This window comes from Solea solea, chromosome 1 (genome assembly GCF_958295425.1).
Source record: "Solea solea chromosome 1, fSolSol10.1, whole genome shotgun sequence".
Taxonomy (NCBI): domain Eukaryota; kingdom Metazoa; phylum Chordata; class Actinopteri; order Pleuronectiformes; family Soleidae; genus Solea; species Solea solea.
Window position 1 is genome coordinate 6,169,999 of NC_081134.1, and position 14,846 is coordinate 6,184,844.

Consider the following 14,846-nt stretch of genomic DNA (forward strand, 5'->3'; position numbering starts at 1 on the left):
CACACGGGGGCAGTGACGACTCTTATCCACGGCCGCACATAAGGACAAAGTGAAGAAGAAACTAAGCACATCAGAAAAAGCCACTGTGAAGAGCGCCGTCCTGTATCTTACAGACACACAAATAACAAAGTAGGTCCGCTGTGTTTAATAAACCATACTGCAAACTCTCATACAAATATATAAAGTTCTCCGTCAGGATTTCACATTTGTGTACATTGAAGACGAGTAGCGTTTACACTAAACAGCAACTTCCCTGGTGGTCTAGTGGTTAGGATTCGGCGCTCTCACCGCCGCGGCCCGGGTTCGATTCCCGGTCAGGGAACTACTGTTTTGTTACTTACAATTCTGTAAATAATCTACTTTTAAGCATTCACTGACGTACTTTGTTTGTTTGTGAACACTGGTTTATGGACAACATAAACAACTTAAATAAGCAGCAACAACAACAACACATAAGAATAAATAACTAAAAATAATAATAAAATGAAATGAAACAAGGGAATACAAGTAACAAGAAAACACATAGTCAATGTTTTTCAGTTCCAGGAGGTAGACACAGTTTTGAAATGAGGACTTGATACATGTTAACACTCTACTTATATGAGTAAGAAAGCCTTGGTTTCCTGATGTCCTTTACTGTATGTGACATCACACTTCTTCTTTTTTCAGAAATGTGTCTTTGTCTTAAAACTGATTGAAAGCACTCACTGAACCATAGTCAGTGTCTACAGAGGGAGGGACAGCAGAAGGTAACAGCGTATTACTTTCATCAATATGATTACTATTTTTACAGTGATATAAATATACTTTTTAGGTTTTTTTGTGTAACATTTGTGTGATAACAAATCATTGAAAAGAATATGAGATATTAGATAATGGGTATGTCCATTCAAGACTTACTTTATCCCCTGTGTTTATACAAGGTTTTGAAAGAAATGTGTGTGTTGTTAAAAGTCACAATGAAAGGTAAATGAGAGGAGAACGAGCACTCTGTGTGTATTTGATGCCTTTCTTGACTGTCCACTTTTACATGTAAGCATTTGAAAAGGGGAAGGAAATTATTTAGTCAGTAAGACATCAACTTGTCTGCGTTCACTGACCAAACATGGCTGAGAATTAGGGATTTTTTTATAGCTGACACTCCTACTCTCTCTGTGTGTAAACCCCAGGTTGGCGACTATGCTGTGTCTTGTCAATCTAATATGTTGGACTATCTTCCTGGTTTTGCGGCCATCTCATGGAGGTGGGTTATTTTATTTAGTTATTTTTGATAACCATTACTTCAACATAATTTCAGTGTAATGAACTCCTTATTCCCAACTCTAGCATAATCCTAATCTGGATGTTAATACTCTTTGTTGTTTCTACACTAAACACTGAACCATGTGCTGTTGTGTAGGTGTATTTTTAAAGCAAGAACTTGTTGATCTGTGGCTAAATAGTGGACAGTGTTGTAATGTAACAAAGTACAAATACACAAAGTATTTGTACTGTACAAAGTTCATGTATCTGTACTTTACTTTGTTATTTATATTTCGAGCACCTCAATCAGAGGAAGAAGAGTTGGTAATGGTCTGTGTTTATATTGAGCTTTTCTAGTGTTGATGAGCTGCTTTACACTTCAGGTATCATCTTTCATACACATTTGCACGCTTCAACATGGGTGTTTTGCTCAAGGACGCATGTAGACTAGCAGAGCCAGGAATTAAACACACAACCTTCCAGTTGAAAGACAGCTCACCCTACAACTGATCCACCATGGCTCAATCCTAACTGCTCACTTTTTTAAATACTTTTACGTTAAAGTTGAGTACATTTTATACAAGAAAATGACTTTTGATACTTAAGTACAGTACATGTCATATACTTTTACTGAAGTAATATAAAAAAGTGAATTCAACTTCTACAAATGTAATTTTCTGGTAAGATACTTTTCGGTACTTTATACAAGACTGATGTTCTCTGATGTTCTCTTCTCACAGTGACAGAGGAGAACAATCAGGATGTCTGCCAGGAGGAACGGTACAGTGATGAGGTGACAATCACACTTTTCTAACTTCTTCTAAAGCTGCCCAGACCCTCAAGCAATTAAAAAAAAAAACACCACACAACTTGGCCTCACTGTTCAGTCATGCGACACAACAGACAACAACACAGTGTACAACAACAGAGGACATCCAGCAGCTCATTTTTGTCTCAACAAGACTTTAAGCATTTTTTAGTTTGAAAAAGTGCTCTATAAATAAAGTTTATTATTATTACCAAAGCTTCCAAAGACCAAACATACTCAACAGAAGTTTGCTGTTTCTCTACAACTTTAGCTCTTGGGGACGTGGTCTACAGGCCAGGAGTTCGATTTAGAGATGAAAGACATAAATGAAACCTTCATCTGCCTCCTTTACCCAACAAATCTACTCAACTGCTCCTGGTCTTTCCTCACTGAAGAGGAGGACACTCAGCTTTCTGTCACCATCAGGTTAGCTCCTTATGTGACACATTAACACAAATAATTAGTAGTTTAGTAGTAGTAGTTTTCAAGCTGCTCTGTCTCTGTCTATCCACGCAGTATTTGTGATGGTAACACAACAGTTCAGTCTCCGAGTTATTCGTCTGTGGAAAGAGTCGGATCGAGGACTTTCACTCAGCAGCAGCTCAACAATCTACATGTAATGCTTCAGTTTAACATGTCCTGGCCTGACAAGTGGAAAGTCTACAGCTACAAATATGACAACGAAATGTTGGGTAAGAATCCAGGATTAACTGTTTTTTTTTTTTTAGTATTTTCAAATGCAAAGTCTTCACTGGCATCTGCACTTTACTTTGATTTTATCTTCTTCACTCAGCAGTGGATCATTAGTAGCCTATGTTTGTTATTTTCTTTGTGAACAATAAAGTGCACAAAAGAGCAACACACTCACTGTTAGTTTGGTCAGTTCTGCAAAAAATCAGTCTGCACAAATCAGCATGTGACACTGCCAATTTAGTTGTGCAATTGTTTGCAGCTGTGGTCGTGACAGTTGTTTTTTTGGAGATACATTTATCAAAAACCACAAATGTGAGCTCTCACAGTGGTGTGAGAAGAAAAGCTAGGGGGTTACCAAAGTCTTTACTAGAGCGTATCCCACGGGTAAACATTAGTGTCTGTAGAAAGTCACGGTCACGCTAGTGCATCTCGAGTATAACGGTGCTTTGACAAGAAGACAGTCACAGTCAAAAATTAGTGATTAAATGACTGAATATCAAATTAGGGCTTGCTGTGCCCCCCAATTAAGATCCCCAAATTTGATCATATTCATCACCATGGTGTCAATTAAACAGGAGGAGAACAGACGATGTAATTATCCAAAGAGACAAAAACCTGCTTATTATTTATTACAAAGGAATCTCTTGATTTTTGTTTTCAAATCCAAAATACAAAAAAAAATGTGCTCTGTGTTTGCTGCAGAGTTCCTGCCACCACCCACAAACGTCTCTGCGACAGTCACAAATGGAAGTCTTGTGGTGGAGTGGGCTCTGCCCCACGGCCAATCACGCCCTACGTGCTATGAATACCAGCTGGACCTGGGTGATCAGGTACAATGAGCGAGATTTGTATTACTTCTGTGAAGGAGGATAAACAGTATAAAGTAAAGCATTCATATTTGGTTGAAACTTTCTGGGGATTTATGGCCCAAGGGACACGTGATTTGAGTATTAACACCGTGAGAAACTGTTGTTAACTGATGAATCCTTTCATAACAGGAAGCACCTAGACATTTGGGAGCCCAGCTCTCTTACACAGAGCTGAGCGCAGATCCCACTCACACCTACAGAGTGAGGATAAGGATGAGGAGGAACAGTGGATGCATTGGATCGGCTCAGTGGGGTGAATGGAGTCCCACTGTCAGTGAGTCATTTTCCTTGGATTCTAGATGAGATTGGACAGGGAGCTTTCATCACCTAAAAAAAAAAAATTAGAGTTACTTTCTAAAATCTGTGATTGGTTGAATGACTTGAACGTTATTTCCAGTGTTTTCACTGAAAAACCAACTAAAAGAATCAACTGTTTTATTAATATCTGCCCGTCAGTTCGAAGACATTTTTTACAGGACACATGTTGCAAAGAAATAAGGTCTTTAGTTAATGATATTTTAAAAAAAGATTCAGGATATTTTGATGGTTAAAAGCCAAAAACAGAAACTGCTGCTAAATGTGCATGAAAATGGAGCCCTCAGGCGGGATTATATCACTATCCTATTACAAACAGCCACATGGTTACTTTTTTTTACGTTTTGTTTAAAAAAAGGTTCAAGTGAAATGACAATATTAGTTTTTATTGTATTTTTAAAGTTGTCGTGTTGATGTTTTTAATGAGCGTAAGAGCCTCATTCTCCATCTTGATGTGTGTGTCTCTGCAGCGGTGGAACAACCATGCAGACTCAACATTCTGTTGATGGTCACATTGTCGTTTGGTATACCCATGATCCTCCTGGCCGTGCTGTTGTTGATGCGACAGCAAAGGTGAGGCTTCTTTTAAGCCACATGTCCAACAAACAGAACAATTTGACTCAGTATGTCACACAATTATTCATGTTTTCTATTGTCAAACAAAATAACCACTGCCCCAGTTGTTGGCCCCCTGCTGGAATACTGACCACAGTGGTCCAACTCCTGCAGGGTGGAGCAGGAAACACCGACAAAGAATCGTCACTTAGAGGTGACGGTATAGGGAATGATGCTTTTTCTGTGCCGCTCGAAGCCTTCTCTCAAACAAAGCTCATCATCGTTTTGTGATATAAAAACAACATGCCAAGAAGAAGAAAGTCGTAATATTTAAAAGTCATTATGCCAGATAAAAGTCAGAGCATGGTCATAATATGATCAGAAAAAAAGTTGTAATATTACGAGACAAAAATTGTAATATTATGAGAAAAAAGTTGTAACATTACAAGAACATGGTCATAATGTAATGGGGGGAAAAGTTGTGATATTATGAGAAAAAAGGTTGTAATATTATGGGAGAAACGTCATAATATTAAAAAGTCAATATATTACGAGATAAAAGTCGTAACATTACAAGAACATGGTCATAATATTTTGAGAAAAAAAATTGTAATATGAGAAAAACGTTGTGATATTAAAAAGTCATAATATTATGAGATAAAAGGTCTATAATAATAATAATAGTCATTTCCTCCTCCACAGAAGAGGTGATTTCCTCCAAGTCTGCATGACTCTGTACTCGAAACAGACTCTGGTTTCTTTCACAATCTTTTCAAAGTCCTGATGCTGATGATATTGTGGTGCTGATGTGCCTAAAGATTATTAAAGTATTTCTTTATTTGTGAAGCCCAAATCAAAATGTAACTTCTCCACATTCCTCATCTTGACACAGGTTGCAGCAGATCATCATAATAATTATGAGTTTATTCTCAAAAGAATACGACTTTGTTCTCATAATATTAAAAATATGTCATTTTGGCCCTAATACTCAGTTGTAGTTTACTGTGCAGCATTCTTCTTCTTTGAGGGATTTACTGGCAAGCTATACTGTGTCGTGCTGGAAGGATGTTATGATGGGGCATAAATACATGTATCATTTACATAATGGGGCCTACACCCTCTGCAGTGGAAACACAAGTCAGATCAGGCAGGGTGTAGCGTTCCAAACCACACAAGCCGAACTACATTGTTAGTTATTCACCTCATTGGTGGAAACAAGGCTAAAAACCAACCTGTTCACCAGTTCAGGGTGGCACATAATACACACTCACAGCACTTCATACACAGAGCTCCCTCTACATCTACTTCCTTAAGATGAAGTCTGCGTGTCTGTTTCAGGCTTTCTACTCTTCTGTTTCCTCCGATTCCACGCCCTCCGTCCAAGTACATGCATTTCCTGGAAAAAGGTGACACATTCAGTGTAAGTACACACCCATTCTGTCACACACACATACACACACAGAGGCCATAAAATCACTCGCGCACCCGACCACAAATCCTCATAAAGAAAAGGTGACAGCGTTTTGCTCCTTTGTGTCTTGTGGTTCCAGTTCCCCCACCCGGCCCTGCCATCCAAGACCGAGGAGGAGATCACAAAGGTGGAAGTCACAGAGGAGAACCCAGAGACTTTTAAAAGCATGGACATGATCAAGACACATTCTAATCTGTGAACCTCTGCAGAGGGAATGTCTCTGTGTGTGTGTGTCTTTGTATCGGAAATGGTTTTTTTCAATGTTCAAACATTTAAAAAAAGAAAGAGGATTTAGTTCAAGCACGCGCTGCTCGAAAAACAGCTTTGATGAAATGCCTTTCTCTTTGCCTGAACTGTGAATCTAGTGCTTCTTGCAAATGTGTTTCTTGCACGTGAAATAAAGTAGAGCGATACATTGTTATTTGCTTTTCAAAATGTCATTCATTTATTCATCCTTTATTTGTGTGTGCAGTGTGTCTCAGTGTACACAAGATAACATAAAAGATCAAAAAGCAAACAGTGTATGGATAAAATGTTTATGAAATTGTGAAAATGAGCATCAGAACAGTCATTAAAAAAGAAATCGATCACAATATAATGAAAGAATGCAATCAGGATTGACCTTAAAGCAAAAAAAAAGAAAAGCTACAGCACACAGTTAACTGTGCTTTGCACAGCATTTTACTCAGAGTGTGTTGAAATTGCTCGGGAAATTCAGCTGAAATTACAATGACAAGCTCGGATTTAAATGTGCAATGTGAGGTAACTGTTGTTCAGGGTTCAGCAGCTGAGAGGAAGGATCTCTGAGAAACTCAAAAAAAACAAAAAACAACCTAAAGTGAAATTAAATTGGAAACAAGAGCTGTGAGTGTTCGTGGATGACAAGGCCCTTGAAGGTGCATGTAAAGAGTGAGTGATAGGATAAGATGATGATGAAAAAGAAGGCTGAACAGTTCAGTATATGCACCCACATATAAGATGATGCTGATTCAGGTCAATGCATGAGATGACTCAACTATGGATTGATTTTAAAAATCATTCAAGAAGATTCAAAAGTTTTTTTTATAATAATATAATATAATAATATAATAACATATTCATCATAATAATAATAACATAATAATCCAGATCCTTGTCGTGTGATGTTCCCCATGTTTCTGTCAGTCTTCAGTTTGTCCACCTGATTACCAAACTTCAGGTGTGTCTGGTGCCACAGCTTCAACAAACAGAGCTGCTGCTGCTGCTGCTGCTGTTCATTTCCATGTAGGCAAACTCTGGAGGAAACAGTTGAGACTGAGTGAGAGTTCACTAAGTAGTTCATGTGTCACCAAAACACACATTTCCTCCCACATGAAAACACAAATTGAGTGATGTGTCTGTGCCACTTTGTGAACCAAGTCATAGGTAACTGGCCAAGACACAAAAACACAACTCTTCCCATAAGTATGCGTGTATAAGTGTATACTCACTTCTGTCTGTTTGGCTTCTGTAGCCTTAGAATAAGCTATTTATTTCTACTTTAGGTTAAGGGTCATAGATTACATGCAGATTTGGTGGTTAGGCAAATTGGACACTATAAATTGACAGTGAGAGTGTGTGGCCTTGTGGTGGACTGGAGACCTGGCCAGGATGTACTCTGCCTTTGGCCCTATGTCAGCTGGGATTGGCACCAGCGCCTTTGCAACCCTCACGTGGAGGATAAAGCGATAGAAGATGGGTGGACGGATGGACCTGCACTCTATTGCAGTCCCACCATCACATGTCACTAATACGTACATACTAGGACCAGTGTGTGCGTTACCTTGTCCAGAGCTGATGGACTGTAGCTGTGGCTCTGTAAGAGGCACCATTCTGGTGTCAGAACCTGCTCTGTAGCTCTCGATCAGTGTTTCCAGAGTCCTGAACCTCTGCAGCCCCACTACTGCATTCTGATGAAAACCACACACACACACACACAGACAAAACCATGAAGTCCTCCCTTGTACTGTACGTATTTGTGCAGCATGCGATGCAGATGTTTGCCCACCTGGAGAAACCAGCCGTCAGCAGAGTGTATGAGCCTGTAGGTGAGCACAAATGGTGCTTTCCTGGAAATAAACAGAATAATGATGTACATGATTTGCAGTGAAAGGTGGGTGTGTGGGTGTGTGTGTGTGTGTGTGTGTGTGTGTGTGTGTACATGTTCCAGTACTGTGATTCAATGTGGAAGAGACAGTGCGTGAGCCTGGAGCAGACGATGAATAAGTGATTACAGTTTGTGTTCAACATACGCTTGTAAACATGCATGACAGAATAACACACCTTTAAAACTACATTCATTTAGTATTTTCATGTGACAAATGACTGTGGTATTTGTAAATTTGTTTCGCATTTTGTAAATTTGATCGGGATTTGTAAAAATGTTTCGCATTTTGTAAATTTGTTTTCCAAAATGTAAATTTGTTTTAACTTTTGTTCATTTGTTTTGGTATTTGTAAAAGTGTTTTATGGAAAACGTAAATTTGTTTCAAGTTTTGTAATACTGGTTTGCACCATAGTGTCACTAGAAACTGAAACCAAAACTGTGGTTTCCAATAAATTCAATAAAAAGAAGAAAAGAAAGAGTTTTGTGCTATTTAAGTAAGGTTTACATGTCAGTGTTAATTAAAGTAACTCAAACTATGTATCAGTCTCTATCAAAACAAACTGAAATTCTGTGAAACACCATCGTAAATATTATTATTTCAATGTCTTTTTCTGGCCCCATACTGACCAAACCAGACACTCAGTGGCTCCCAGGTCATTAGAGTTTAAGACCCCTGAGGCATAGAGACATGGTCAGCTCTACGTTAACCTGGAGAAACCAGAGGAGGCACCAACTATGAGGATCAACACTCCAACACTCACACTGGTTTGAGGAAGAGACAAAAACTAGAAGTTTTACTGCCCCCTGGTGGTGGAAGGACACCCCTTTTATGCAGCGCTGAGCTGAGTATGTGGTACATGGGATTTATGGAGGGGGGAGAGCAGGGGCATCAAACTCATATTAGTTCAGGGGTCACATACAATGCAATTTGATGTCAAGTGGGCCGGACTAGTCAAATAGCAGCATAATAGCCTATACACAACAATATCGCCAAATGTTCCCCTTTGTTTAACAATGAATAATTAAGCATCTTTTAACAAAATGTATAATAAACAACCTGAAGTTTCTTGAGAAAAACAAGTGCAATTTCAACAATATTATGCAAAAGGACACAAGACATTTAGTCACAGGTATCTGAAACTGACAAATCAGGATTGGACCCTAGGTTGGGCCTGTTCTGGCCCGCAGGCTGTATGTTTGACACCCCTGGTTTAAAGGCAGGGATATGACATGAAAGTAAGGAGCCATTTTAAATATGTTAAACATATTTCATAAAATTGGTATTGAACAAAGTATCGCTCAGGAAAAACGATAACATCGCAACATTTTTGTTAATCAAAAACCCAGTCCGACATGAATTTGGAAAAAGGCGTAACGTGACATTTGAAGGAGCTGCTGTGTGGCTGCATGTGCCACACACACAATCATGAAATACTTTGCCTCTAAACTGTGAGCTGCTACGCGGCTCTGGTCCAAAAATGATGCCAGCTGCCAGCCGGGCCCAAACGTGATCACTGCTGGTTTGATAATGACTATGAACACAAACCCACAGCTCAGCCAGTGTGAAAAAAACTGGACCCAAAACTGATTGTCGTTTGCATAACGGGTTGTTTGTCCTGACAGCTGTTTAAAACGTAAACTACAGTTTTTGTTATTACAGAGAGGAGTAAATGAAAAGCACTGGTACCAATTTAAACTTGAACGGTAGACAGGCCCTTATTGAGAAAGAGTATTATGTAATCCATATTTTAAACGTGAAGGTTGGAAAAGGTTTAATGAGCACAGTGTGACTCATGTTTGTTACCAGTCAAACTGTAGACTGCAAAGATTCTGCAATCACAGAATCTTTGGTTAATTTACACAAATGAATCATGGCATCGCTTGCTTTCTCTACTCACTCAGAAATCTAGTGACCATAGACCATTTATTTATGTACCGTGATACAGTTTAGTACAGTATAATATAATCTTAATTCATCATGAGCCTTTGGTTCCATTTTATTTAAAAGTCTTTGGATAAAAATCAATGGAATGTCATGTTTAATTTTACATTTTAAAAATACTATATAAACAAACCAACAATCTGCACCTAATACCTCGATCTTCACTTGCTTCCATTTCCCTTAACTTCCTCAGAAATGAGGTTCTGCCTCCATGAGGACTACTGGTCCAAACATGTAACACTCTCACACACACACTCATAGGGTTGCAACTAATGATTATTTATATAAGCTATTATTTTCTTGATGAATCGAGTACTTGTTTGGTTAGAAAATGTTGAAAAATGTAAATCAGTGTTTTACCAAACCCGGAAAGGATGACGTTATAATATGTCTTGTTTTGTCCACCAACCAAAATGATTCAGTTTTAATGATTTCTTTGTCATATGTAGCAAAGACACCGGAAAATATTCACATTTAATACTCTGAAAAACTGTTTTAATTCGATTGTCAAAATAGTTGACGAGTATACGACACCAAGACGCTGTATTTCAATTAAAATAAAAAACATACATAGTGTTCAATACGCTCCTTGTCCTCCTTTCACCTCGTCTTTGTTATTTTCTGTCCTGCAGGGAGTTGATGGTCTGAAGCTCTGCAGAAAACCTTGCACCCAAGTCGCTGTTGGCCTGCAAGAAACCACTCAGCCTCTTCAGCGGCTCAGAGTCCTGACAGAGACACATAGAGCGAGAGTCAGTTTGAATCTAGTGACACATTCGGTTTGGTTTATTATGTGTATATGGACTGTTGTTTGCTCGACACACACCCTTGCCTTCATATTCTCATCATCATCATCGTCGTCATCATCATGCAGCAACTCCTGTAGCTTTTCTCGTAGCAACTCAGCTTCCCATTGGCCGATTAAGTCAGTGCTGCTCGCCCCTTCGTGGAAAGCATGAAGCTCTGTTTTGTCCACGGTAACAGAGTCCACTTTGTCCAAGCCAGAGACGCATACCGACAAATCAACCGTCAGCATCTGTACACAAAATATGCACATGTATGTGTAACAGCACTGGACATGTTTCAACAGCATCAACACACACACACACGCACATACGCTCACCTCATCTATGTCTCGTCCAACTCTTTCCATCTGTGGCACGTGGCTGAATTGCTGTATGAAGCGTTTCAGAGTCATCCGGTAATGTTTCATCCATTCATCCTCCACATGCAGCTCACATGAATGCATTAACTCATTCCTGTACCGGATCACCTGGTAACACACACACACACACAATATTTTGTATTTGTACACATCTCTCTAAAAAAACTCTAAAATCCAAAATGCCCATCAGCCAAACACGAGAATCTCCTGAGCCTGAAACATAAACCCATGTGTCAAACCTTCACTTCAGATTTATTTGAATTCTCATTTTAACCAATGTGTTGTCTTTTTTGTTTTTTTTACCTCTCTCACATATTTTGTTTCCACAGACTGGAAACAGTCGCAGAAATTGATGAGGTTGAGCAGAGCAGAAGCATCACACTGATCCGCTCTCTTCACTTTCCCCTGACCTCGAGGCATGTAGGCCTACAGAGAGAGAGAGAGGGAGAGAGGGAGAGAGATTATTATAAAAATGATAACAAACATTAAGAAAACTACAGCATGTGTCATTGCTCAGGTTATGAACTATGGTGAGTTACAGGTTAAGGTTAATCATTTTCTTCTGTGACACACACCTCATGAGAAAGCACATGAGGTGTGTGTGTGCAGTTACCTTGGCCACTTCCCAGTAGTCTGTCCTCCACTGTGGAGGGACACAGTTGTCCCAGTTGACAGAAGCCCCTGGTTGTCTGTGGTGTCTCAGGATGACTGTCTGCCACTCAGTGCACACCCTGCATGCCATGGAAAACTACACATACACATACACACACACACACAGCTCATTTGGACAGCCAAAACAAAGCATTATCCCCTTACCCCTAACCATGACCAGTTTAACGACTACACCAACCAAAGTAATCTGTAACTCTGTAAAAAAAGAGAGCAGTTTTTAATGTAATTTAACCCTGACTCTCTGTCTCTTATTTCGATGTCTTGTTTTTATGTCTATCTCTTATATTATTTTAACTGTGCAATTCTGTGTATTTTTTTGTGTAAATTTCCAATAAAGTTTTATTATATTCCATCCCTAAGCTTAGCCACAATTTAACTAATAACCCTTAACATAACCAGTTCCTCATAAATGAGGTTCTGCCTCATTAGAAAACTAAAACCAAAATGCAGGTAATGAAAGTAATGAATTACAGTTACTCGCGGATGAAGTTTTTGTGTGTACTGTTATGATCTCTGACCCGTTTTGACTGATATTAATTAAAAAGAATTCATGTGACATGTGTGTCCCCTTGTCCTTTTTGCACGACACAAGAAAGAACCCCCAACCTTGTTAAAAGTTAACTAAGTAACTTTTGAGTAAATTTAAAACAAGCTACTTTACTTTACTTTAACATGAGTACATTTTTAGACCAGTACTTTCACTTATACTTTAATCAAATATTATCAAAATAGTGGTAGGCTACTTTTACTTGAGTAGAATATTTCAGTACTCTTTCCACCTCTGCCAAAATGACTCAGTTTTAATGATTCCTTTGTCATAAGAAGCAAAGAAACCGGAACATAGTCACATTTAAGAAGCTGAAAAATCAGAAAACTTTGACTTTGAAGAATCACAGTTAAATGGAACATGTTTTTATCCAGTTCTGCTTTTTTTTCTTAATTGATCCAAATCAGATTTTTACAGGTGAATGTGATGTGGACTCTCACCTTATTCCCTCTGGGTCTACATGCAGCAGTGTGACACTGTGTCTGCAGCACAGGGTTGTGTAGGAGCAGATCTCTGTGGAAAGCTCTCATGTGCTTGCTGGTGACAGGATGAAGACCTCCCTTCAGGATGAGCAGACATCTTCCAGCTTTCAGCCAGTTTTTGTAGCCACCGTCGTTCAGACGAGCCACCAGCTCCTCACTCAACATCTCGGCTGCTTTACTTCCTGTAAACAATAACAATGAAACTACCAGAGCGCGCATGTACCAACATGATCCGGTTCCTTAGCTCCACCCACTCAGCACAAATAACCAAGGCCACGAGATGGCGCTGTCGGCCTATAATAAAACGACCTTATTCATCAAATATGACAATGAGATAACTCTTCACATCTACACATATTCAAAACAAATAATACCTTTAAAATAATATTTTCCCAAAAAACAAAGGATACAATGGAATACATTAAGAAGATGTGTAATAAAATAAAATAAAATTAAATTAAATTAAATAAGATGAAATACCACACGTGGTCTTGCTCACTCCTCTCGGTTTATGGATTAAGGGATTGGTTTGGGGTAGCACTAAAAGTGGGCTGTATTTACAGTAGTCAGACACAGCATTGACCGACACAGCCCACTGAAGTGATGTGTCTGTCAACATCTCTGCTATGTTGGTCATGGCAAGGTCAAATAAAAGTCAACTGGGAGTAGCATTTGTTTCTGGATAAAAAAACGCAATAACGCTGACATGTGTCTTCTGTGGATTTGATTCCTTTCCTTGATCTGATGAATCTTGTTCTTCTAACTTGCACAAAAAACACATCCTCCATGCACTCTCTCTCTCTCTCTCTCTCTCTCCCTCTCTCTCTCCGCTTGTTCTCCTTGTTTTTGCAGCTCATCAGTTTTATCTTTAGACAGACGTGGGTCTTCTGTGGTGGAGGACGTTGCCGGAGGAGAGTGGGATTCCTCTTCCACAGCCAACTTTTCTCACTGCTTAGCGAGAAAGAAACTCCTTCCACACACACACACACACACACACACACACAGACACTTTTTTTTTATCAGTATTGCCTTTAGACTGGTATGGGTCCTTTGTGGTGGAGCAGTGTGCTGCTGAAGGAAAGCGGAAATCCTCTTTGTGATCCTCCTGTTGAAGTGAGGAGATCTCGGGCTTCAGCCTTGCATGAAAAAAAAACCCCTCCTCCACAGAGACTCTTCCCACTTGCTCTTCTTTTTGTGCAGCTCTTTTTTTGTTAATCTCCCTCGTTACATAATAGATCTCACTAATACTTATATCAAATTAGACATTTTCAAATCCGTCTACTGTCAAATGCTTTGCTCAGAGTAAAAGTTACTTAGTTACTTTTTTAACCTTAACCTTTAACAAGGTTGGAGTTCTTTCTTGTGTCGTGGAAAAAGGACAATGGGACACAAATCTCACATGAATTGCTTTTAATTAAAGGCAAAGCGTTATAATTTAAAGTGCTGACAAAATAAAATATGTAAACAAACTGAATCCGTCAAAATGGGTCAAACGTCACAAATGTTTTAACTTTCTCCTTCATTAGCGCAATTCACCTGTTCTCATCATTCGTCTGTCCTCATCGCTCACCTGTCCTCATCATTCGTCTGTCCTCATCATTCGTCTGTCCTCATCGTTCACCTGTCCTCATCGTTCACCTGTCCTCATCATTCATCTGTCCTCATCATTCGTCTGTCCACATCTTTCACCTGTCCTCATCATTCGTCTGTACTCATTGTTCACCTGTCCTCATCATTTGTCTGTCCTCATCGCTCACCAGTCCTCATCATTCGTCTGTCCTCATCATTCACCTGTCCTCATCATTCGTCTGTACTCATCGTTCACCTGTCCTCATCATTCGTCTGTACTCATCGTTCACCTGTCCTCATCATTCGTCTGTACTCATCATTTGTCTGTACTCATCGTTCACCTGTCCTCATCATTCGTTTGTACTCATCGTTCACCTGTCCTCATCATTCTTCT

The 14,846-nt window shown here is 39.3% G+C and overlaps 2 protein-coding genes and 1 non-coding gene across 5 annotated transcripts; 2 read left to right on the forward strand and 1 right to left on the reverse strand.

Annotated features, from left to right (window-relative positions):
• Positions 1-54: 54 nt before the first annotated feature.
• On the forward strand, positions 55-6,374 carry LOC131458035 (interleukin-5 receptor subunit alpha-like). The gene is made up of 11 exons (XM_058626709.1): positions 55-129; positions 670-749; positions 1,170-1,243; positions 1,983-2,035; positions 2,322-2,476; positions 2,567-2,742; positions 3,446-3,573; positions 3,742-3,886; positions 4,398-4,500; positions 5,821-5,902; positions 6,033-6,374. Exons 3-11 carry the CDS (start codon positions 1,180-1,182, stop codon positions 6,150-6,152), a joined length of 1,026 nt encoding a protein of 341 aa, XP_058482692.1. The 5' UTR covers positions 55-129; positions 670-749; positions 1,170-1,179; the 3' UTR covers positions 6,153-6,374.
• trnae-cuc (transfer RNA glutamic acid (anticodon CUC)) lies at positions 251-322 on the forward strand. The gene has a single exon. It is a non-coding gene; the product is annotated as a tRNA-Glu (tRNA).
• Positions 6,375-6,442: 68 nt separating the features above from the next.
• LOC131458083 (uncharacterized protein CXorf38-like) lies at positions 6,443-13,090 on the reverse strand. Of its 3 annotated transcripts, XR_009240066.1 has the most exons (9): positions 12,842-13,089; positions 11,796-11,930; positions 11,486-11,608; positions 11,141-11,290; positions 10,844-11,053; positions 10,591-10,745; positions 7,980-8,040; positions 7,755-7,881; positions 6,443-7,227 (listed from the first exon to the last, which is right to left on the reverse strand). XR_009240066.1 is itself a non-coding variant. In XM_058626974.1 (6 exons), exons 1-6 carry the CDS (start codon positions 13,046-13,048, stop codon positions 10,635-10,637), a joined length of 930 nt encoding a protein of 309 aa, XP_058482957.1. In that variant the 5' UTR covers positions 13,049-13,090; the 3' UTR covers positions 10,058-10,634. The 3 variants fall into 3 exon arrangements, 2 of the variants coding, with proteins under 2 accessions (XP_058482957.1, XP_058482823.1); XM_058626974.1 differs by lacking the exons at positions 6,443-7,227; positions 7,755-7,881; positions 7,980-8,040 and having other exon boundaries at positions 10,058-10,745; positions 10,850-11,053; positions 12,842-13,090; XM_058626840.1 differs by lacking the exons at positions 6,443-7,227; positions 7,755-7,881; positions 7,980-8,040 and having other exon boundaries at positions 10,058-10,745.
• Between the last annotated feature and the right edge of the window lie 1,756 nt (positions 13,091-14,846).